The sequence below is a fragment of the Andrena cerasifolii genome, chromosome 14 (assembly GCF_050908995.1).
Source record: "Andrena cerasifolii isolate SP2316 chromosome 14, iyAndCera1_principal, whole genome shotgun sequence".
In the NCBI taxonomy this organism is placed as follows: Eukaryota; Metazoa; Arthropoda; class Insecta; order Hymenoptera; family Andrenidae; genus Andrena; species Andrena cerasifolii.
The window spans coordinates 10,237,824-10,261,336 of record NC_135131.1 but is presented as its reverse complement, the minus strand read 5'-3'; the positions used below and the strand labels follow the sequence as shown (position 1 = coordinate 10,261,336).

The 23,513-nt window shown below is 50.1% G+C and overlaps 3 protein-coding genes across 8 annotated transcripts in view; all 3 read left to right on the top strand.

Annotated features, from left to right (window-relative positions):
* The window catches only part of LOC143376352 (uncharacterized), a 106,328-nt gene extending 85,676 nt beyond the window's left edge, over positions 1-20,652 (top strand). For 3 of the 6 annotated variants that reach the window (XM_076826574.1, XM_076826575.1, XM_076826592.1), the window contains 3 exons: positions 16,582-16,725; positions 17,483-17,753; positions 18,139-20,652. In XM_076826574.1, the coding sequence (XP_076682689.1) occupies positions 16,582-16,725; positions 17,483-17,753; positions 18,139-18,565 (842 nt within the window). In that variant the 3' untranslated portion in view covers positions 18,566-20,652. Of the gene's footprint in view, positions 1-286; positions 604-1,051; positions 1,308-10,159; positions 10,523-11,052; positions 11,466-16,581; positions 16,726-17,482; positions 17,754-18,138 lie in introns of those variants that run through there. The other 3 variants (XM_076826576.1, XM_076826577.1, XM_076826588.1) reach the window with 3 other exon arrangements.
* On the top strand, positions 1,371-3,311 carry LOC143376370 (testis-specific zinc finger protein topi-like). The gene is made up of 2 exons (XM_076826629.1): positions 1,371-1,990; positions 2,148-3,311. Exons 1-2 carry the CDS (start codon positions 1,687-1,689, stop codon positions 2,483-2,485), a joined length of 642 nt encoding a protein of 213 aa, XP_076682744.1. The 5' UTR covers positions 1,371-1,686; the 3' UTR covers positions 2,486-3,311.
* Positions 19,298-20,484, top strand: LOC143376586 (longitudinals lacking protein, isoforms N/O/W/X/Y-like). Its single transcript, XM_076827066.1, has 3 exons — positions 19,298-19,337; positions 19,451-19,720; positions 20,219-20,484. The coding sequence occupies exons 1-3, from the start codon at positions 19,298-19,300 to the stop codon at positions 20,482-20,484; spliced, it is 576 nt and encodes a 191-aa protein (XP_076683181.1).
* Positions 20,653-23,513: the final 2,861 nt, after the last annotated feature.

Below are 23,513 nucleotides of genomic sequence, written 5' to 3'. Positions count from 1 at the left end.
GGCTCCGTCACGGGGCAGTTTCATTTTCACTAACGAGCCCCGACGGCCGTCTTGCGTCCCGCTGGCAATTTATTTTCTCTGTACATACAAGCACCTCTGGCGTGTTCTCCTTTCCTTGGGTGGTTCCGCTTTGTCCAACCAGCAACTGTCCTCTGCTCCTCCGTTCGGCCGACGTGTTCAGCTTTGTCACTAACAGTAAACAGACGTAGCGAGACCCTTTCATCGACGGTGCTCCCCAACGAAAGCCTTAGAACGGAGGTTCACGGAATGCCGCTTTTGTTTTCAGATCTGTTCGCGCCGCTCAACTGCGGGGACCAAAAAAACCCGTTGGCGTTCTACTCGCGTCACCCGCTGCGAGCCACGGCCAACAAGATCCTCCACTACTGCCCGAAGTGCATGCACGGGTTCACCCTGAAGAGCAACCGGAACCGTCACCTCAAGTACGAGTGCGGCCACGAGCCGAGGTTCATGTGCCCCTACTGCAAGATGAGGAGCAAGCAGACGTCTCAGATCTACTCGCACATCAGGAAGAAGCACGCCGACAACAGAGTATACGTGATCGACGTGCTGTCCACCGAACCGCCGGTGTTCACGGGGAACGTGGTGCGCTTTTAACCCCGTCGAGGCCGCACGCTCTACTCTTAACCGATCCTTCGAGTATTACGCTGTACCAGGGCGAATCAATAAAAGCTATTTTCCACAGCGCGTCGTGTTTTTCATGGACGCTGCTCGTCTACTCTAGACACCACGGGTCTCTGGGGGTCATAGAAATCGGATGTACCGGGTGTCTCTCGCCAGCACGATTAACCGCGAGCATTGTGGTAGATTTCCGGGGCACCCGGCCAGGCAGTGTGCTCGTACACAGAGAATCCTTGCGGTTCCTGCTCGCGATTTATATCCGCCAGCGATCCTCCACCGTTTCCTCCTCCGACGCGGCTCGTTGGATGAACCGGGAGCGTATCGTCTGCGCCGATCTCGAGCCACACGAGCCTTTCGCCGCCACTTCGCAACCACATCCCTCCCTCTAACCCTGTTGTTCGTTTGATTTCAGTGGACCGCTCGTTCCGGCTGCTGTACGGGTGTTACGGGGCGGACGCGTACCGGGAGTTGGGCAAGTCCGAGGTGTCGCCTGACTACGTCTACGGACCCCTACGGCTCCGGGGTAGCAAGCGAAAGAACTACGTGTGCCCGAAGTGCGGGAACGGTTACACCGTGGTGAAAAGTCTGAAGCGTCATCTTCGGTACGAGTGCGGCGTCGCGCCCCGTTTCAAATGCCCCTACTGCGGCACGCGGAGCAAGCAGAGGGCCCACGTGAACGAGCACATACGTAGAAAGCACTCCGGCCAGCGGATCTACATAATCGATTCGCCCTGATGACAGCCCCGGTCTGCTGACTCGCCTGAAACCGGAGCCACGGGGCTCGCCGGGCTCCCGCTTTTCTCCCCCTTGAATCCCATCGGAGGCGATACCACCGAACGGACGGATGGTGGCCTGGATCCGTTGCTAGGTCGATGGACACATCGGTGTTGAATTCCAGAAGGACAAACGGCCTTTTCCTTTCTCTTCCCTGTCACGTGTCTCTTCGTCGGTCCATGGTGTATCGCTGTGTATGAGTGTGGAACGACGCTGGTCGCAACGACGGTTCTTTTATCAATTGTACATGTGATGGAATAAAGCATTGTTACGATGCTATCGAAGAGTACTCCTTCGCGGGGACGTTCTCGATCGGCCGCGCGGCGTTCGACCTCCTACGTTCTACTTTTGCTCGCGGCGATTAGTCTTGCAACTTCTCTTCCCCTATTTTGTTCTGCGACTCCAGTGCTCCTTGGTTGGAGAACCCGCGCCGATAGAGTCGTGATAAACGTTCGTTCAACTCCCCGACCTAGGACGTTCGTCTTTGCTCTACCTTTTTATTTGCTTCTTTACCAGAGACCATTGACAGCGTCAGCTTTCCGCCACGAGGGACCAGGTGACGGGCAAATAACTCGCGGTAACCCTTCGCAACGAAAACTATCCCTCCCTTCACCCCAAACACCCTCGGCCCCATCACCGTTGCGTTATAATTCTCGTTCCCTCATCTCTCGGCCGCGGGACGGACGTGAAGAGGACCCGGACTAATTCGCCGTTTCTTTTATCTTGTCTTGTAGATGTGAAGAGGATCAAGCTCGAGACGGACCTGGAGAGCCTGTGCTCGGTGGTGATGGAAGACTCGAAGGACTTCGATTACGAGGAAGACAAGCCGCTGAGCGCTAGGAGGCGAAGATCCGGCAGTCTGAGGGACATCGAGAGGCACACGTGCTCCAGGTGCTCGAAGAGTTACATACACGCGTGGCACTTGAAGAGGCACACCAAGTTCGAGTGTGGGCAAGAGCCCAAGGTCCAGTGCCCCTACTGTGCGGCGCGTATGAAGCAACGCGGACACGTGTACAGACACATCCGACAGTGCCATCGCGGTCAGAACGTGTACGTGATCGACCTGAACTGAGATCTGTCCAAGCTTCTTCCTGGAGGATCGACCTTCCCCGATTCACAAACCACTCGCCATAAGTTCCTGTTCCGTGCAGGGTTAACCGGGCGTGCCCGATGGATTCTCGTGTCCGCGGTTGCACGACTCCTTCGTTAGCTTCGGAACACTGAAACCGAGGGTGCTACCTGGCTGCAGGCTGCGGAAATGACAGCGATCTCGGATTCCACGGCCACATCTGCGCAGATCGGTGGACATTTACTGGGGAACCCTGTGGTGCTGTTTGGGGGTAGTCCGTTTGAAATTCCGGAGCAAAGTTTCTCTTCGACACCGTGTATTTTCCTAGACAAAATGTTGGAAGTGTCTACGTGTCTAGCAGAGTACGTGGAAATAAAGAATCAGCTTCGACATTTCAGGGGACCACTTTTCTGAATAAATCTCCATCGATTTCTGAACGCACATCCATCCCTGGAAATCTTGATTATCCTCCTTTCTTACGCACTGCACGCCTGTTTTACGTCGAGACGAAGAGATGATTGAATCCCGCGCATCCGTATTACGTGTCGTTTATTCTTTGCAACGTCGCCGTTAAGGTATCTTGGATAGGGCATGCTGTCACGCGGAATAAGTGAAAAGTGTCTTTAATTTCCGTGAAATGAATCAAGAGGAAGTATGTTATGTCGACGTAGCGAGATTCTAGAGTTGCTCCTTGGGAGAAGGGACGCAGCAACCGCCGACTATTTTACTTAAAATGTTTTTATTAATCCACTCTGTTACCATAATTTTATTGTACGCGTAGCGTGGGTGAGCAGTTATCAGACACAATAAACTACGAATGAACTATGAATGCTTTCTGTAAGTAGCAACACCATCACCCCACTCCCACTTATCGCGCGAAGCTTCGCTATCCTCCAAATGCCGTCGATGTATCCACTCGGAACACTCTGCTGACTATTGTGCGGGAGTATTTAGAGAGAATGACCCGTTTGTTGTGTTATTGTGATACACAGGCACACGTCGGTCTTCCATAGAGCTGGGGCATTGATCTAATGGACACGTTCGATTTCAGGTACGCGCGAAAATGCGCTGATTAACGTCAGGGCGGATGCGTCGCGACGGCGCCCTGGGATCCATGGACCAACGCGGAACCTCCGCCCGAGGATATGCGATCCTGCGTTCGCCACCAATTTCTGTCCGAAATGTTTCGCGAAGTTCGATCAGTTGCGCGACCTACGCGCGCACATGATACGAGTGTGCGGGTTCGAGTCGAGGAAGATGTGCCCTTACTGCGATATCATGGCGAGCAGCATCGAAGAGATCCACCGTCACATCGGCAATCGTCACCCGAACCTTCGCCGCGCGGTGCTCGAGGTGTACAACGTGGAGAGAAATTGATCCTCGCGAACACCTCGCGTGCTCCTCTGAACGAACGGTGAAACGGAGAAAGAAAAAAAAACAAAAAGAAAGAGAGAAAGACGACACTGAGAAACATATTTTCCAAGGCTTGCTATCATTCTTACACCTTGTTTATGTAACTTAATAAATACTCCTTTATTGGTAACCGAGACACGTTGTTGCTTCAGGATTCACTCGACCGCCAGCATCGACCGTGCCTATCTTAGCGAGAGGGAGCGGAGTAAAGTTGAACTTTCGTTTCCATGTTGATATAGTACGGTGTAGTATTAAAAACCCGAACCCTGACACGCGTTTCCAATCGTAGTTGGGCCTCTGGTCTCGACAGAACGCCCCCCTAAAAAAAAAAAAGACACGAAGAGTAGCGCAGTTTATGCTCGGCAACTAACGTCCCACGTTTTCTTCTTGCTGTGCCTTGCAGAGTTGGCACCGATACCGTGCATGCCTATGCCGAAGAGCTACCAGAGGGACTGTAACTACCCGATGATGCCTCTGATCAAGGACCTGGCCAGCTTCTGGATGGCGAAGCGCGTCGATTTCCCCTATCGATGCGAGACCTGTGGCAAGGGGTACCAGCACCGCGCCACTTTGGTCAGACACACCAGGCACGAGTGCGGCAAGGAGCCGCAGTTCAAGTGCCCGTACTGTGCCCACAGGACCAAGCAACGCGGCAACCTTTATCAGCACATTCGAACCAACCACCCTGGCAAGAACGTATTCTCGAGTACCGTTTAGAAAGGTGAACGCGTCGCGTCGCGCGTGGGAGGAACATAGTGAGATACCCGCGCGCGTCAAGCGCACTTCGCGCTGTACAGCAGAGGTGCATAAAGAGCCGCTCGGAGCCGGGCACCTCTTTGCGATTCTGGGTAAGAGGCAAGCGCGAGTTATCACGTTGCTCAGCTCCGAGCTCGGCTCATACCCGGTGCCCAGAATCGCAAAGAGGTCTCCGGCTCCGGGCGGCTCTTTGTGCACTTCTGCTTTGAAGGTAGGCTCTCACTACGCCTCGTCTCGTCACGGTGCAACTTCTTTTCGCACTCACATCTAGGCTTGCGTCGCCTCGGTTTTTCCCTACCTAAAGTTATCTGAGCTTGCCTCGGTTCATGTGTTTGGTCAATTGCTCGGAGAACCTCTTCCTGTGCAGTCGTCGATTCAGTAGGCTGGCACTACGCCTCGCCTCGGCTTACCTCGCTTCTCTTCCTCAAAATATTCTCGTGGAAGAATCCGCGACCCGGAGTCGCGCCGAGGCGAGGCGCAGTGCGAGTCAATTTGTGAAACTACGTAAGAAAAGCATAGGAAGAATAAAATGAGGCGAGGCGTAGCGAGAGCCTGCCTTTACGGTGTGAAGCTGTCAGTATTCCTCGAGGTATCCTTGGGGTCGCCAAGTGTGTTCTGCATCGTTCCCAGGGCCACTGGGTCTGGGTTAAGTCTAGACGTGACCAGATTCACGACGTCACTGTATTCCTTCCATTCGCCCTAAACTCGTCTTCGATGGATTCCGATCTTCTCGAGTTTTCACAACGTGGACATAATTTCTCGATTGGCTTTGCTCGCCCATGGCGTGCACTTGTGCGTTGCTTTCCCTTTCGACAACGTTTGTGTTCGATCGGAAAGGACACTCTCTAGGTACCAGAAGATGTGGAACGTTCGTCAGCCGAATGTTCGGTGCACCCGTTTATATTGTTTGCGCAGGAGTTTTGATAGTTTCCGAGAACGCGCGAGTCGATAGATGGAGCGCTGACGCGTAGCCAGAGATAAGTTTTTAGAAGCTCTCCGTCGAACTGTGGGATCAGGAATCCCCCTTAGAATAAGAGGGAGCCCGGGCCAAGAAACCAGGGAGAGTCGGCGTTAGCCGTGGTGGCAGACGCTGCTGATCAGCACGCGGGCGGCTCGGGTTCGATTCCCGGCGCCGTGGCTCTCTTTTCCCGTGGCTCCCGAACACGTAGGAACTACGTGAACTATTTCTACAGAACGTAAACCGCGAATGAGATTCTGTGACGCGATAGAGTAGGCGCGAGTACAATGCGTTCGTTGCAGTTTGAGTATCTTCGTCCTGTTTGTTACGATTAGTATTGTTTGAAAATAAAGTCGATCGATCACCCCTCTCCCAGCGATCACATTATAACATCGTATAAAAGTCGCGAGCCTGTAGGCGTGTGCCAAGTTTAATGACAAATAAAAAGCAACGTTTTTAAAGCACTTCGACACTTTGTTCCCGAAGAGAAACAAGCGTGACAATTGTTCTTAACCCTTCGAAGTATTGAAGCAGTTAGAAGAAACACGGAATCAGCATCCGGAAGAGCGACGCCATTGCGAACGGCGAATAGGTAAATGGATCTAGCATGCAACGGGTTAATTATCCTCTGTATTCGTCGCTTGTCACCCCTGTCCAGTCACAGATAGCCTAAAACCGAGCTTTTTAACCGTCACTCGTGCCCAGTGGGCCGCTCGAAACACGGGGATCGAACCTATCCACACGCAAGCCACCCTCTAATGAGAGAATGTTGTTTTTCCTCTGTTTCCAGATCAACCCTGGCCCAGCCACAATTACTACGGCAGAACGGCGACCCAGCACAAGACACCCTTTTCGTCCAACAGCTCGAGCTTCAGGGTGCCCCAGAGGTCGGCCAGCTGCTTGGACAAGCGGCCCGGTTGCTTTCGCTGCCCGAGGTGCAACAAAGGCTACCGCTGGCTCAGGAACATGAAGAACCACCTGAAGATCGAGTGCGGCAAGGACCCGAAGGAGTGCTGCCCCTACTGTCCCCACAGGACTAAATACAAGAGCAGCCTGCAGAAGCACATTCTACGGATTCACTTCGGATGATAGACAGCCCGACTCTCCCCTCGATTTCGCCGAGCGTCGTTAGTTATCAGCTCGTTGCACGTGCAACTCCCTAATACGCGTTTGTCTCGCGGCTGCAAGGTATACGCAACGGTTGCCAGCTCTTTTAGAGGGATCTGGCAAGTTTCGACGGCTGGTGTGTACGCATTTATGTATATAGACACGCGGGATCGAATGTTTGCTCTGTAATTAATAAATTATTGGTCGAACGAGAAAACGTCACGTTGGTGTCACTCGGGGATGTAGAGGAGCGTCAACGTAGGGTTCCTAACGATGGAGAACGCAAGAAACGAGCTACCATCGTCGTCTGTCTCGTGACAGTGAAACGTGACTTTCGGTGGCAATGTAAGCTGACTAACATTTCTGTTTCAGGTAACAGGCACATTTGCCAGCGGTGTGGTCCAGTGTTCACCTGAGCAACGAGTCTGAGGCTCCACCAGAGAGCGGCACGCGGAATACCGTCGAAATTCTGCAGCCACGTCTGCTATTAAGTCTTCAAGGGAAACGCGAAGAGGCACTTGTACTCTAAGCAGCGAATAAACACGTACCAGGGCTTGTCTCGTTCTTCATCAGACGTTCCAAAGATCCTGCTTCCCCTCAGAATGCACCAGGCATTATCGAATTGTCAGCAGAACGAATATTGTGCAATAAAGTGCATTCCCCCGAGTCCAATCCCGAGCCTTAATTAGATCGTCTGCTCGTAAACTGTTCGTTTCCCAGTGTTTCTCTTCCAGGCATCGTCGCCGGGAGCGTCGAGGACTGTCCAGAGACTCGTAAGTACGTGCACGAGAAAGTACAGGTGTGTTAGCGTCGTTGTTTTCCTGGCTGGTCGAGATCGAGAAGGTGCCCTTTTCGAGTAAGTCGGTGCCCGTGGAACGCTCGAGAAATGGCGAGCGCCTCGAGATTTCTCTAGGTCTCATCCACGCCTGGTACTCGAAGAGCGCAACGTCGCGTAACGGTGGGGCTGACGAGCCCCGTCGTTCTAACGTCAACGCATGCACGCTTCGGTGTCTAGAAGCTACCCCCTGCGAGCTCCACGTTTTTGTTTCCCTCCTGCACCCCTATTTCATCCCACCGCGATCACCATGTCGATCCCCCAAGATCGAGGTGGCTGCCCTCCGCTTTCTCCTCCCCCCGTAGATCGTTTTAACCGAGATCTCTTTCCAGATGCCCCCCTATTCCCGATCGTGAGGCCGCGCCTGCACGTTTGCCCGCGTTGCGGGCAAATGTACTCCTGGGCTTCGAATCTGCGCAAGCATCTGAAGATGGGCTGCGGAATGATGACGTTCGAGACCCACTTCTCCTGCCAATATTGCCCTTACAGATCGAGGATCGAGGCGTCGTTCATCAAGCACCTGCTCTCGGTCCACAACATCAAGTAGATCGGGAGACGCACCGAACAGACCTCGTCCAAGGACCCGTCTCCTCCGCCCGTGGGCCCACAATAACGCGCGCTCCCTTCGATTCCGGTGGCCGGGACTATTTTATACTCGAAGTGAGAGAATCTGCCGGGTCTCTGGTTCGCATCAAGGACGGCGAGAATCGAGGCTGAAGCCTAACGTTTAACGTGCATCGGTGCGGGACGGTCGGAAGAACGCCCGGACGAACGAGTCGATGTTAACCAGTGTCGGTGTCTCGTGGACGTTCGGTTGTAATCGGTATCGGTACCTGTGACCGGTCGCTCGTCACGCGGCAGTTTCGCAGGAGACGGTTTATGGTTGCACTTTGTCGAAGCGCAGAAGAAGAGGGACACTTTCGGTGCAGCAGTCCGCGTAATGACTGATCCGTGGTCGGTGCTTAAGTTCATTGGATCCCGAATTATCGACGCGGTAACGAGATTAAGGAAGCAATTGTACTTATACTTTATGTGAACTGAATCTAGTCTACAGGCTGTTGTCCCTTTTGATATTTCACTCGTGGTGTTGGAGCTGATTCGTGGCGTGGACGCTGTCTTTTGTATCTCTAGGGAAAGGAACATCCTCGACGACGGATGCTGCGCGTAGCGGATTAGCCATTAAATGGCACACCGTGGCACGTCGAGTCCTCTTACTTTAATTACCCGCGATTGTTTCGCCAGAATCTTTTAATGAAGCGCAGCGGGACGACTCGGTCGCGTTCCACGTCGTTTAAGGGTTAAACGCAGAAACGCCCCCACGGAACTAACGGTAGCACAGTAAACTCTGGCAGCCGGTTTCCTACCAGTTTGATATCGAAGTGGTTGTAGTATGGATAAGCATGCAGTCTCTTCCCCCTAAATAGACATTGTTTGCGGCTAATGTAAATATCACGCGTTGAAATCGTAATGCTGTAAGTAGGACATTGTACGCCTAATTTTGCTCACCCCCTGAGGATCATCGAACAAGTGCGAACGGAGGCACGAGAGGGGACGTTTGCTCTTGTTCGAACACGCGTTGCATATCGAAGAAACAGGGAGGTTTGAAAGCCAATCGTTGGCCATTAAATGGTACTTTACATTCACCATCTGCAACCCCGTGTCAGTTTCACTTCGTACTTCAGTTTCGCACTCGTTTTTTTCTAGATACTATGACGTGGAAATTGCAAGAATAGAGAGGAAAAGGGAATTGTTTAAATTCGGAGGGGTGAAGGTTTTCGATTGGCTTCCGTAACCGTTCGGCCCTTCGCATATTCTGCGGTTGAGGATCCATGGGATCGCTGTCGACGCGACGAAGGGTTCAACTTCACAGAATTTACACACAGATAAGCCAAGTAGTGGTTGTCACGTCTCGTTTCATCCCCATTCTCCCCGTCTACTTATCATACGCGACGCGAGAACAGACGAATCGTACTTTGTCGTTAATGTTAGGAAGAATTTCAATGTACGAGTCACTTGTCTACGCATGCATGACTATCTGATCTAGTCTATCTTATCCAACCGGTTCGATAGATCCGTAGATCTATAGGTCGAGCGAGTTGTAACCGCGCAGCGGTTAAGTGTCCCCTGTGTAACGATGTCTCGACAGTCGATTGCTTTTTGAATAAAATACCTGTGTACATACCCAACGCTTCTGCTCAGATTCCTCGAGGAACGTCCCGTTTTGTTCGCTCTCATTCTCCGACTTCTCTTTCACTTTTAATTCCCCTTTCGATTCTGTTCGCAGCTCGACCCCCGACGGGTATCGTTGACAAGAGAAAGAAGCTGCCGAAGCGTGTTCCGACGAACAGGAACCGCTTTACTTCACCGCTGTAGCCCACTTCCCCATTCCCAATAATTCGAATCACGACTCTTATTTTCGCACTAGCGTGAATCACCTTTCTGTTCGAGAGGCACGGAGCGCGTGCCCACGAATTTGCTCGAGGGATCGAAAAGCTAGGTCCTGAAATCGTCGACGACACGTTCGACGAGCTTCTTGTCCAAGAAATGTTGCGAAAACGTCCTCGCGAGGAAGCTGGTCGATCTGAACCGTGCCGATCTTCTGTTTCAGATCTCTTAAACTTCTACGAGGCCAAAGAGGGTGGGATCTACGAGCGACTGAGGTCGGTCGACGCGTTTCACGGCGATCCGACCGCGGGGAGGTATGCCGTGAAAGATGAAGACGTCAAGCCTTACGGGAATCCCTTTGCAGCCGATCAGACCTTCAGGGACGAAGAGGAGGAAGAGTCAGAGGGGCTGGAGAATTCGGGCGCCTTTAAAGACAACTCGAACGAAGAAGCCGAGGATAGGATGGAGTACAAGTATTCCTGCGCGAGGTGCTCGAAGAGCTATAAGAGGAAGGGGAACCTGATCGAGCACCAGAAGATATTCTGCGGCAAAGACAAGCAGCAATGCTGCCCGTACTGTGTGTTTCGTACGTACAAGAAGTCTAACTTGAAGAAGCATATCACTCGGATGCATTGCTACGACACCTTCAATCCCTGCGACCCCTCGAGCAACGCTTAAACCGTCAGAACCCTTGAATCTTGTAAGAAAAAAAAGTGAACCCAATTTCGACTTTAACGCGCAGTGACAAGTTCATACTCTAAATCCACGCGACAGGTTCTCGCAATCGGTGCGAGCTCGTAGCACGACGATTTGTAAATACTTTTAGAGAAAAATAAACCTGATATCTTCTGTTTCTCGAGCAAGTCTGGTGCCAGGCTGTATCCTTCCCTGCTCCGAAATAGAAAACCCGATTCCTCGTTCCTCGGTGAACGATCGGTTACATAGGTGTGCGTGTAAATCATCCTGTACAAATAAACTGTGCCGTCCCCGCTCGAGCCACGTCTCAAGGAACCCTGGTCACAAGCCCCCCCTGCACGATCCTCGGCAATGTTAAAGCCAGCAGACCTTGCCCAGCCCCGAGCACGAGCAATGACGAGTTTGGACGTTGTGTTTCAGGTGAGCCGATCCTCTGGGACGATTATCAGGTATTCGATCCCTCCGCGGCCGTCGAAACGACCGACTTCAGGCCGGAGAGGTACGGCGGCAGTTATTTCGCCGGGCGAAAGCCCGCGAGAACGTTCAGGGCGAAAATGATGGACCCAGTGGGCGGTAGATACAGGTGCTCCAAGTGTTCCAAGTCGTATCGATGGAAGCACCACTTGGTGGAGCACGTGAAAGCGTTCTGCGGTCAAAAGAAGGACGCTTGTTGTCCTTACTGTAGCTACAGGAGCAGTCGCAAGTGGAACCTCAAGTCCCACATGAAGAGGATCCACGCGGACGTTTAAATCCTCGCTGTTCCCGTCGCCCTTTACATGAAACTCGTCAGCCACTGGCCAACTTACAATAAAGTATTCCGTTGCTCCCGAGTACACCTTATTGGTTCCATTAGCCCCTGGGTCGAGCTGCGAACGTTCTGCATAACGATGCATCGTTGTTCCTTATTGTCGTGTCAGTCGGCTGCTGCGCTGTGATACAGACAAGGTACGTCCGACGAGGGCATAGGAGGCTTCACATCGATTCATCGTGCGGCAGTTCAAGCGTTCCAGTGAAGGTGCTACAGGTATACTTCAGACTTTGCACGATCAACTTCGTGTACCAGTCGACGAGTATTTAATTTTGCTTACCTCCTCTTGTCGAATGCACGCGTTTCGCGCGGATTTCGATAATCAACTCGGGTAGGGTGAATTCCGGAGAGACGCCACACTTGTAATATCTTCCGATTGGAAAAGGGAACTATAGGTATTTGTTGCGTCTTTTTATATCGCCACCTATTCGCCTAGGAGTTAGTCGCTGCTCGTGTCGTGTCTTTGAAACATTAAAACAACAACTGTACCTACGAAAAATTACCTTAAAATTTGATGTATGTGAGATTAATGCCTATTGCAAAGTAAGTGCCTATTTCATTGTTTAATGTGGTTTCTTATTAATTAGCAAACACAGTATTTTGGGGATTATAGATTTCTAGTTTGCTTTTCAGAGATGAGGCATCTCTCCCACAAAATAAGGAGAGACGCCACGTACAGTGAAAGGTGTTACGATTGACTTGTAATGATCGATTTTTTTTCTTTTAGAATGCAGAGGAAATATATCCATCGACATAGTGTTGCAAGAGGATAGTGGACTGAGGAGAATCTAAAGCTGATTATAGAAAAAGTACAGAAATGTGAAATATCAAAGCATGAGTCCCCACGAATCTTGAAAAAAAAAAAAAAAAAATTAGCGCAACTGGCATTCCAGCCTATAGGTGTGGCATCTCTCCTACAAGATGTGGGGGCGACGCCACTTTACCAACCTGTCATTTTTTTTTTAAATTTTTGTCGAATTTGCATCAGACAAGTTTGAAATGGTTTTGATTTTTCATAGTCAACGAGTGTGTGAATGTAACAATGAATAAATCTTTTTAATTAGTATGACACTAAATTTGTTATTGACTCTGAACCAAAAAGGGTGGCGTCTCTCCTGAATTTAATTTAAGTTGAAGGATAACAGGCATTGAATGTTCTTCGATCACCCGATCGATGCGCTCCTCCTTAGCGATGGAGATTCAGGGTTCTTACAGTTCTTATTAATTGCTGTTGCAGGCCAGTATTATCACGCCGTGAGGACATGTATCCGAAGACGATACGGGAGATCGGAGCTGGAGCGCGTGAGGGCAGCCATCGAGTACGCGGCTAATCGCGGAGTGTCGTTGAGGAAGGCGGCGCAAATCTTCGCCATACCGAAGTCCGTTCTCCAGCGTTACAGCAAATATGGCATCCCCATTCTGCCGGAGAGATTTTAGTGGAACATCCACAATTCCCGAGCAAGCATTCGTACCATTTTTACGACAATTTTTCTGTGATGTTACATAAAAATTCGACCAACCTGAGACCCACAGTCTCGCACCCTTCTCCGCGCGTCTGACTTGTAAATAAAATGTGAGCCCTTTATTGGAAATCAGCTGTGTACCGACCCCTTAAGTATGTCGAACGTTGTTCCATCATTTTACGAAACAGAGATGCTTCTTACGATATCTAAATGAAGGAGCGTTATTAGGAACTCTCCCGAAGGAGTACCAGAACGGACGTGGAGAATCGAGAAGGAAAAGAAGCCTGCTTAAAAATCAAGGAATCAGAAGAATGAAATAATTTTCTTCCATTTCTTGAACCTCGCAGCTAAACCAATTTACAGAGGGAAAGAAAACTACCAAATTATAATATCTCTGTCCAAAGAACGATTTCTTAGTACTTGCATGGTATCCACTCTCCACCGTCTCTCTACTCCCATCCGAATCGAGCTCCCACGAGTCTCTCGCCATTGAATCACGATGTTACTTTGAACCCACGTTTCAAGCGAGCTCGTCAAGTGCATAGCCCGAAATGAGCCCTTTTGCGCTATGCACTTGGTCTCTTAGAGCAGTCGATCCGCTGCAGCGAATTCGCAAGAAAGCTCGTGCGAATGTTCGCCCCGGCGCCGCGAAACTTAAAACCGCCCGAAGTGTCCCGATTTGTCTGCCGATCGTCTCTAATCTCGACCTCTTCTGCCTTTCGTGTTTTCCAGAGGCGAGGTCGGTGGGCTTCCTCAACTGTCAGAGGGTCACCTACCCTTGCAAGAACTGCGGCAAGGTCTACAATTACTATTCCAGCCTGGCGAGACACTTGAAGCACGAGTGCGGCGTCGAGCCCAAGTTCCATTGCCCTCTCTGCCCTTACAGGACCAAGCACAAGTCCAGCTTGAACACTCACCTGAACGGCAGGCACATGAAGCTCCTGAGCGAGTTCTACGCGGTGCCCAACGGGAACAAGCTGTCCTCGTCCATGGACAGTGGGAACTAATCCGGCTCGCAGCCCCGCGAGCGATTCTCCAGGATGTAAGGGTTGGCCGGGAACGCGGAAACGTTCCAGCCGCTACCTGCGAACACGTTCACCGACAAGGAAGCTGCTTCCTTACTTCCGAGATTCGAGAGCATCCGGCGACCTCGATCGCAGCTTTAAAGAAGATACACATGTGCGATACACGCGTGACGCTTCGATCGACGTGCCAGCACATATATTTTTACAACAACCGGCTAGAGCGTGCTGCAGCTGATGCATCGATAGATATCCAGTTTGTGTCGCAAAGTGCAGTGACGTTGGAAGCTTGTCTTTGTATGCCTGTCGGAGAAATAGCCGCGTAGCGTGTCCATAAGCGGAGGGGTTCGTGGTGTCGAAGAAGGGTGAGAACAGGGAGGTAATTTTAAGCAGTATCCCTTAGTGTCTGTGCAGGGTGGGCGACGGGAAGTGTTCGAAAGCTATTTTCTCTGAAACTACTGGGGGGATAGGGGATAGGGAATGGTACTTGTTTCTGGTGTCTGCGAGATCTTTGAGATCTTTCAGAGCTCTTGGGAGGTGGTTGAATCATTTCCAAGCGATGCAGGCAATCACTCTGTTCTTTTAAATACACTATCACATAGATTTTTTTAGAACAAGATGAGAGAACACATATGGAAGCAAATACACTTCGAGTCAGCCCTGGGGAGCTTTGTTGTGGTTTCTAGTAGTTTCAGATAGAAAGTAGCTTCTCACACTTTGGGCAGCTCACTATGCAGAATCTCAGTATTATATTCTTGACCCAAAGCCCACGATTCCCATAGCGACTATATTTTCTTGAAACCGGAAGAGGCGACATCACGAATCTCTTCCATCCTATACCTCCATGCGTATTATTGTTAAATACCTGCTAAGTATCGTATCTGTAAGACCGGAGCTAATACTCGAGGTGAGTAGATTGTCCACGATGATATACATCCGTAGATCTAGCAAATGCTAAGAGACATCGACTAAGCCGAACGAAGTAGAACGTAGGCTTACCTACCGATCGAGATGCAAGAGTGGAGGGTGTCGTTCCCGATCCATCGTTTCTCGATCATCCCTCAGAAATATTAAGAACGTTACCTGAACCCCGTATTAACTGCCGCGTACGTTTGCAACCAAAGTATTAACATAGAGTAGCCGAGCCACGAATAGTAGGGGGCAGTGAGCCCAGGAGTCTTCCACCAGATCGAACGAACCCCTCACCTACGAATTTATACAGGAGCCTCACAGCCAAGTAGATTTGTGCCCACGATTTCCGTTCACTTCCATGATCGACAATAAACCATCACCCGATGCCAGTAAATCAAATTCGTGCGCCACGATATCGCGGGCTCGTCTCATCGGTAGACTTTTGTTCAGTCGCGCGCGTATCATTATACTATCCTGTTTAATAAAATAAACGATGATACTTGGAACTTGGGACTTTCCCTCGAGAACTTCTCCCCTGGTGATGGGAAGGCTATTTATCTGCGATCTCTTTTTATCCATTCCCTTTTACTTAAGCCACTTTAAAGAGCAACGACGAGAAGCTTCTAACCCCGGTCTGCCATGCGATCGCACACGAGGTAACACGGACTAACTTTTATCTTGCAGGTGTGTCAGGTGGCCTTCTCCGACACGACAACGTTAACCCTCTGACCCCTCGCTTTACGATTTCAGAATGGCGACTGGTTCAATTGGAGGTGTTCGATCCATCGGTGAGCGAGCAAATGTCCGAAGACTGGCAGGCAGCTGCACCTACCGCGAAAGGCTTCCGGTGCCCTCGTTGCGGTAGATGCTACAAAGTCAAGAGATCGCTGAGACGCCACGTAATGGTGGAGTGTGGGCTCCCGCCCCAGCACAAGTGCCCGTACTGCCAGCACCGCAGCAAGTATAGGAGCAGCTTGATAAAACACATGATAACACTCCATCCGAATCTTCCCTGTTCGTCATAGGTTGACGACGACCGTTCGTTCGACAGCTGCTATCCAAGATGTACGTTGGCGGATGGTTCCCGAGAAGATCGAAGAGGATGGAAAATGTCCACGCGTGGACACCAGACGTGAGTTGCAAGGGTTTCCCGTCTGAGAGGGCAAACAGCGCTCGGCGAGGCCCGCGGCGTTCACCGACGATCGCTGATGTACAGTTTTTATCGGAAATACAATTTACCTGATACCCCAAGTGGTCCCCGGCAGTTGGCGATTGTTCTTTCAACTGCGATATTGTACATCGTCTCTAACGCGCTCTCGTTTCTCGCGGAACTCCCCGATACGCAGCTCGCTCCATGTGAACGTGTACAACTATGTCATCTGCATGTAGGAACGATGTGTCTGGTTTGTTTCACGTTTCGGACAGATTAAAAGGGCCCCTGTTTCCCCGCTTGATCGTCCCTCCCCTTACAAGCACGACTCTCCCCCCGTACCCTTGGGCCTGCTTCAGGCGAGGCATTTAATAGCCCGCGTCCGGTATCTGGGCCACGTTCGCTCGACGACGGTGGTAATAGAAAAGAATCACGTGTCTCCGAGATACCAGTCGCGAGGCACGAAAGAGCCTCCACCTGAATAGCTCCGAAGGAGTACGAATACTTTCGAGGTCCGACGAATGACGGCCAGAGGTACGACGATCACGATCTCCAACCCAGTCGCTATTAACCGGATCCTTCTCCTGGTTGCAGATTACGCGAAAATGAGGTACTACATGAGCCGCGTGACCAAGGACCGTCGAAGATCGCGGGGCCAGGGACGTTTCGCCTGCGACAACTGCGAGCGGCGTTACCACCAGATGAAGAACCTGAGGAGGCACGTGATAAACGAGTGCGGTAAACAGCCGATGCACCAGTGCGCCTTCTGCCCTTACAGAGCGACGTACAGGTCGTACCTGCAGGTGCACATGATGAAGCACGCCAGGCAAGGGTTCACGCCGCGGTCGGCGACCATCCGGCAGCACAGGAACCCTTGAACGAGCCGTCCGTGGATCACGATCTCGTTCAGGGCGTGTCGCGGGATCGAGGCGAATCGAAGCATAGAGAGATATCCATAGATAGACGTTGCCTCGAGCGAAAGATTGCGCGATAGAAGTAGAAGGACCGATTGTAAAACGGCACACGATCTCTCGATAATTTTCAATCCGATCTTTTCCGCCCTCCCCTGCCCCCCTCTGATCCCGTTCGTCGGCTCTATCCATGATTTCTAGCTTCAGCTTCTAAGTGTAGGCTACGAGAACACGCAGGTAAAGAGACAGAGAACGTTGCGATGTGCACGCGAGCGTCCATCGTCGTTTCTTTTTTCTTTCCCGGCTTCCGCGAGTTAGATCGACGGAAGTGAGGCGGATCTAATAAAAGTCTGTCATGTTCCACAATCGAATGCAGCTGTCTGTGTTTCACCTGTGTAACTCCCATCTGGAAACCGTTCCCCCTCGCTCTTCTTATCCGACGTCTATTCTATCACTCCGCCGGCTCTGTCCGCGGTAGAACCGAGATCGTTTGATCCAGCAAGGGGACGTGTCCGACCTTGTGATCCGGAAGTGTGCTCCGCCACGAGAGCGCAGCTAACGCTGGATATCTGTGTCTGTTCCAGGGGAGTCCCAGTACCCAGCTACCTCGGCGCTGAAGCACACGTGCGCCACCTGCGGGAAGACCTACAAGCACAAGCACCACCTGAAGAGGCACCACGATTTCGAGTGCGGGATCGATCCAAAGTTCAAGTGCGCGTTCTGCCCGCACAGGACCAGGTACAAGGACAGCCTGATGAAGCACATACTGGCCAGGCACCAGCACCTTCTCGATCAGAACTCTCAGTACGGGCCGCAGCAGCTGCTGGACGTCCATAGCGAGATTCAGAGCACCATGTTCGTCTCCTATCACGATTTCTCGCAGAACTTGTAAAATACGCTCGCTCGTGAACCGCGATGCCGTGTCTAATGTGGACGATTCTCAACGTCGAACAGGTGCTCCGTTTGTTGAACTGGCCCGAGCTGGGCCGATGGTAGAACCATCGGCGAGAGTATCGAACCTAGTTGGCGTCTATGACGTTGGTTTGTAGGCTGATGTCCGCAGGAGCATGTTCACGATAAATAAAGATCCTATGTATTTTACATTGGTCAGAAGTTCCCATTGAATTTTCATGTTCTCCAGGTCGACCACTGAATTCGCGACACGATCGCGTGGATTCGCGTGCAGGCCCATCGTTGACCGGTTCACTAAAGCTCTTTTCTTCCGTTTGCTCGTTTGCAGGCTTGGGCTACAGCTCGTCGAACTGGACGGTGCCCACGTTGCCGTCGACTTCGAGGGTAGCCAACTACACCAGGCACCTGAGGTCCATGTCGCTCAAGGACCAGCAGGGCAAGATACACCGCTGGGGCCCCAGGAAGTACCTGTGCACCGATTGCAACCGAAATTTCGCGCTGATGGCCTCGCTGACCCGCCACAGGATCTTCGAGTGCGACAAACAACCGCAGTCCGCGGAGAAGACCGTCCAGGAGGGGCAGACGGAGAGGAAGAGGAAGAAGAAGTACGGCTGCCCCGATTGCAGTCGCGTCTACGCGGTTTTCACGTCACTCTGGAGGCACAGGAACTACGAGTGCGGCGTCGAGCCCAAGTTCACGTGCCCCATCTGCAAGTCCCGCTTCACACAGAAGAGCAATCTCGACAGACACATTAGAACCAAGCATTAACCTTCGTTCGCCGCGTTGCTGGTGGGTGCTTCGAGATGAGTGACTGAGAAGTAACCCTTGACTTACTGATTTCTGAAACTCACAGGGAAGCTGCATCAATTTCATAAAATCGATAGTTCAAGGGCTACCTACTTCGTGAAGCATTTATTTTTAACACCCTACGCGTGGGAATAAAAATTGCCACTTTGATTTCGCTATCATTGACTGATTTTTCAGGTCGCGAGACTTCTGCTCAGCTTCAGCGTTCGGTAAGTTCCGTCGTTCGATCGCGGACGCTAAATAATCTTTCGAAGAATCGTAGACGAGCGAGAATATGCCGAGAAACCGTAGTAATATATGTTTGTATGTGTGTCGCATGAAACGCGCGCGCGCGCGTGTGTGTGTGTGTGTGGTCATACCCAGTGTTTTCAATAAGCTGCTTCAGTATTACTTTGACTTTGAAGATTACGAGGCTGAATTGAAATTAACGTTCTGAACGTTGTACCCGAGTGGGTCGCTAATTTGTATCGTTGATAATTACAGATTTATCAAGCGTAGTGTTTAATTTAATTGAACCATGTAATACCTTATTGGTAGTTGGAATAAAGCGTTGAAGGGAGAGTTACCTACCCGTAGCCGTGCGATTCGAATAAATTTTATGTAAACCTCAATCGATGCGCTTCGAGGCTAATAAACTGTGCAAGTAATTCCACGCCGCTGCTTGTACTTACGAATAAACGATGCAACCAATACCTTTCAACAGAGGCCGTCACGAGCGCCGTGAGCAAAGTTACCTTGAAAGTGAAACTGACCGACCCAGACCCAGTGCCCGTTCCACGTACCTCAAAGCGACTCGTTCAATTTTCTAACGTTATCATCCTGTTTATTTCTAGGATTCAGAAGGAGCCACGTGATGAGGTGCACCGTCGCTAGGAGGAGTAACGTAAGAGACTCCACAGAGACTCCCGTCATGTGTCCCCAATGCGGACGCACGTACAAGATGAAGAGAAACCTGACCACCCACATGAAGTTCGAATGCGGTGGGCAGAGAAACTTCACCTGTCACGTCTGCCCGGCAAAGTACACGCAGAATGTCGGGCTGCGTCGACACCTTATGCAGAGGCACAACATTTATCTGCCGCCAAAGTTCTCCAATCCCAAGCGTATATTCGCGTAGATAGTTCGGTCCCGAGCAAAAGGATCGACATCGCTCGAGATGACCGCCTTAATGAAACGTCTAGCTCCTTGACGAGGACTACTTGTCCCAGACTCGCGTGATACGGACCTGTGGTATTTGTAAAAGTGTCTCCAACGTTCCTCCCTCTGTCCGTTGATACTCTCTTCTCCCCTCGACGTATTTTCTTAGAAAACGAAAAGGCCGGTGCTCCCACGAGCACTCACGAAACGGAAACGAGGCCAAAGTGGACGCTGCAGCGACCATGGGCCTGCCTGGTCGGTTTTGTACAGTATGTAAGATTGTTATTTGCATGAGAAACGCTGAATAAAACGGGTACACGATTCCTCCGCCTACTTTCATTGTCCAGAATCGAGCCGATCGCGAGGGTGATTGGTAGTTAAACTGTCCCACGGTGATTGTTCTGTTTTGGAGGTTGCCAGGGGTCAGCAAGATACTTTAAGTTCTCGTTTTCACTGTTTTACAGAGCTGGGAACCTGTCCGCTGAAGTGCACGAGGTGCTGCCACAGGGAGATGAGAACGTTCACCTGCCACCAGTGCAGCAGGTCGTACGTAATGCGGCACAATCTGGTGAAACATTTGCGATTCGAGTGTGGTGGGCAGAAACATTTCGCCTGTAGTTTGTGCCCAGCGAGGTACACGCAGAACGGCAAACTCAGGCAGCACATGCTGAACACGCACAACATCTTCGTGCCGCCGCGGAAAACGTGGACGAGATTTAGCGTCGCTTAAATCCCGCTGTCGCACAGTGGTCGGAATAGGGGTAGTACGGGACAATCGTGTGCAACTTTTAAACTATAAAAGATTTATGAATGAAATTTCCGCCAAAAAAAAACAGGAAAAAATTATCCCTTTCTAATGATTTATAATTGAATATATTGTACGTTTATTTAATTTTTTTTCTCAATTTTTTCAACTTAATTTTTATAAAAAAAATTGAAAACTTTATTTAGTAGTTCATTTAATACTCTTTAAGTTATGTAAATCGCATGTTGGAGACCATTTCGTTTTCGAGTTATAAGGAAAAGTCAAATAGTACTATTAGAAATTGTGACGAAATCTACAGCTTAGTTAATCATTATTTTTCATTTATTATTAATTTAGGTCCCCTACTATTCCGACAACTGTGCGTCGTTCTGTGCCGCGAGCGAAGCGACTCGATCACACGAGCATTCGAATGGCATCGCAGAGTTCTTGGAACTGGTGGAGATACATTTTAAGGTTTTACCCCTGAGTCCGTACAAACGAGGATAGGAATCGATATCGACTCTATTTTTCTCTTATCGTTGGTCGAAGGGCTTATCCGAGCTACTATATTCATGTAACATTTGTTTGATTAAATGATACATTGGCAATAAACTGTTTGAGTACACAACTGCTTGCTAGAGCGAGTTTTACGCTCGACCCATGCGCGTCTCGCGGGCAATTCTCACGGCAGTGTCCAAGGGGATGAAGAACGGAGCTCGACGAGACGTTCAACGGAGCTTTGGTAGAGGAATATTAAAATAAAGGAGTTGTCTTATTAAAAAAACGGAACGTCTGCTTCTTTTCTTTGAGAATCTTCGCCCTCGCTTCACCTCTGGTATATTGTTCCCAATCTGTTCCCAAACTGTTCTGACCGTGGCACGAACGTTCTTTTTCAGGTTACTACGACAGTTACGATACATACGAAGAGGCATCCAGGAAGAAAGCTAGACCACAGGCTAGATCCCTGGACGCCACTGAAGAGCCCGCGTTTCAGTGCTGGAACTGCGAGAGAAAATATTCGAGGAAGCACAACCTAGTGAAGCACGCGCGTTACGAGTGCGGTGGCCAGCGAAGATTCACCTGCCCGCTCTGCCAGAAGAAGTACACGCAGAACGTCAGTCTGCAAAGACACCTTATCCGTTTTCATAACATAGTGACGCCGTTCGGGAAGTGATCTAACGAAGAAGAGAAGAAGACCTGCGATCACCTTGCAAACGATAGGGAGAACTTTGTCTGTCTTCGAAGCCCCCAACTTCCTTTCTCGTAGAGTCTAATAAACGTCTATTCGTAGTCCACCACTATTGTTGCTTCTATTTTTGTGTACACGTAACGTACGGCACCTGCATTATAGGGTAAAGTAGCCGAATATGAGACCCATTTCTTAAAAACATCGTAACTCCTGACTAAGAACGCTTTTATTAAAATTCGATACATGTTTTAATTGTGGAATATGTATTCTTTAGCAACCTACTGGAAAGTACTATAACAAAGATTCGGTTTCTTCATAATAAAATAGAAACGAAAATCATTCAAATACGCAGATAAAAAATGGGTTCCTAATATGAGACCCAGTTTGTTTTTTCCTGAAACTTACTTTTTCTTTCTTTTTTTATAAATTCGGCATGTGAAATCTATTTCTTCACTACCGCAGTCTTCTTGGGCTCACCACCGAAGTCTTCATGAACCCACCATACCCATTATAACAATTTATACGTTAACCCATTGTTCACCTGGCACATCCGAAGAATAAAGACCTGTGCAAAACAAACATTCCGTATCATAATTTTCTCTCTTAATCACTTTCATCATTCAGAACAATTTCTTCTTCACTCTCATCAGCTGAACTTTCACAGGTCTCATATTTGAAAACGATAACATGATAACTATTAAGTAGCTTCGAAGTTAAGTCTTCGTCATTTAATGATATACAACTAGTAAGCCTTAAACTCCATTGCAAGCGCTATACAACAGTATTTGTGAAAATCATTATACACTTACCACTTTAGAGGTATTTGTAATTTAATTTCGAACACTTTCTGCAACGTATTTCAGAAATATGTGCTTGCTCAAGACGCTCAATTGATTACAATGCCACTGTGCGGACAAAGCAACAAATACACGGTTAGTTAGTAAAGAAATAGCATCGCTATGACATTCAGGAGTTCTGTGGCGAAGATAAGCTGGGGTCTCATATTAGGAGACGCCGTCATATTCGGCTACTTTACCCCAAGTAGACGAGCGTTTTAGAACGGAGTTTTAGTTTGGGATTTCAGCCACCACGGAAGAACACTGAATCCTCGCTGTGAATGGAAGTCACTGCTTGTTGGTTAGTTCACTTAATAACGATATTAGTTACTTATAAGTGTTTAACGTTAAGCGGTGATTCAAATCGTGACCGTGCTCCACAACATAAGTCCCAATTCACCTGAACCATCGACCCCCAGTTTCTCAGACTAGCACTGAACCTGCTCACCTTCCCGAAGAAACAGAACCCTTGACCCGATCGCGTGGATCGGATTAAACACCTGCATATCCCCCTTCGAGATCAGAACAATCCCTCGACATACACCACGCCACTTCGACCCCGCCCGATGAGCCACGTTATTCTGACGGTGTCGTTTCTGTTTTCGTTCGACAGGTCTGTCGAGGTCTCGGTTCACCTGCCAGCAGTGCGGCCGCGGCTACACGATGCTGTGCAACCTGAGGAGGCACATGAAGTGGGAGTGCGGCGGAAAACGCCAGTTTCCTTGTTACTACTGCAGCTACAGTTTCACCCAGAAGACCAGTTTGCAGCGTCACCTCACGGCGATCCATAAGATCGACGTGGTGAACGGGATGGAGCCCAATCTCATTTACACGGGCTCGAGTCCTTGAATCCCGTCCACAGGCGACAGTCGAGGCTGTAGTCCAAGCTAATTTGTAAAATCCGTCGCGAACGACGGTGTCACCTTTAATCCCTGCGCAGATCTTGCTTAGCTTCTGTCCCTGCATAGGTAACGCGAGCGAGACGCGGA

Bases quoted from the DNA above. Each gene is read 5' to 3' on its own strand.
- LOC143376586 (XM_076827066.1), top strand. From the start codon at position 19,298: ATGCAACCAATACCTTTCAACAGAGGCCGTCACGAGCGCC. The intron at 19,338-19,450 runs GTGAGCAAAGTT...GTTTATTTCTAG, and splicing joins CAGAGGCCGTCACGAGCGCC to GATTCAGAAGGAGCCACGTG. The intron at 19,721-20,218 runs GTATATTCGCGT...ACTGTTTTACAG, and splicing joins AAAGTTCTCCAATCCCAAGC to AGCTGGGAACCTGTCCGCTG.
- LOC143376370 (XM_076826629.1), top strand. From the start codon at position 1,687: ATGCTATCGAAGAGTACTCCTTCGCGGGGACGTTCTCGATCGGCCGCG. The intron at 1,991-2,147 runs GTAACCCTTCGC...CTTGTCTTGTAG, and splicing joins TGACGGGCAAATAACTCGCG to ATGTGAAGAGGATCAAGCTC.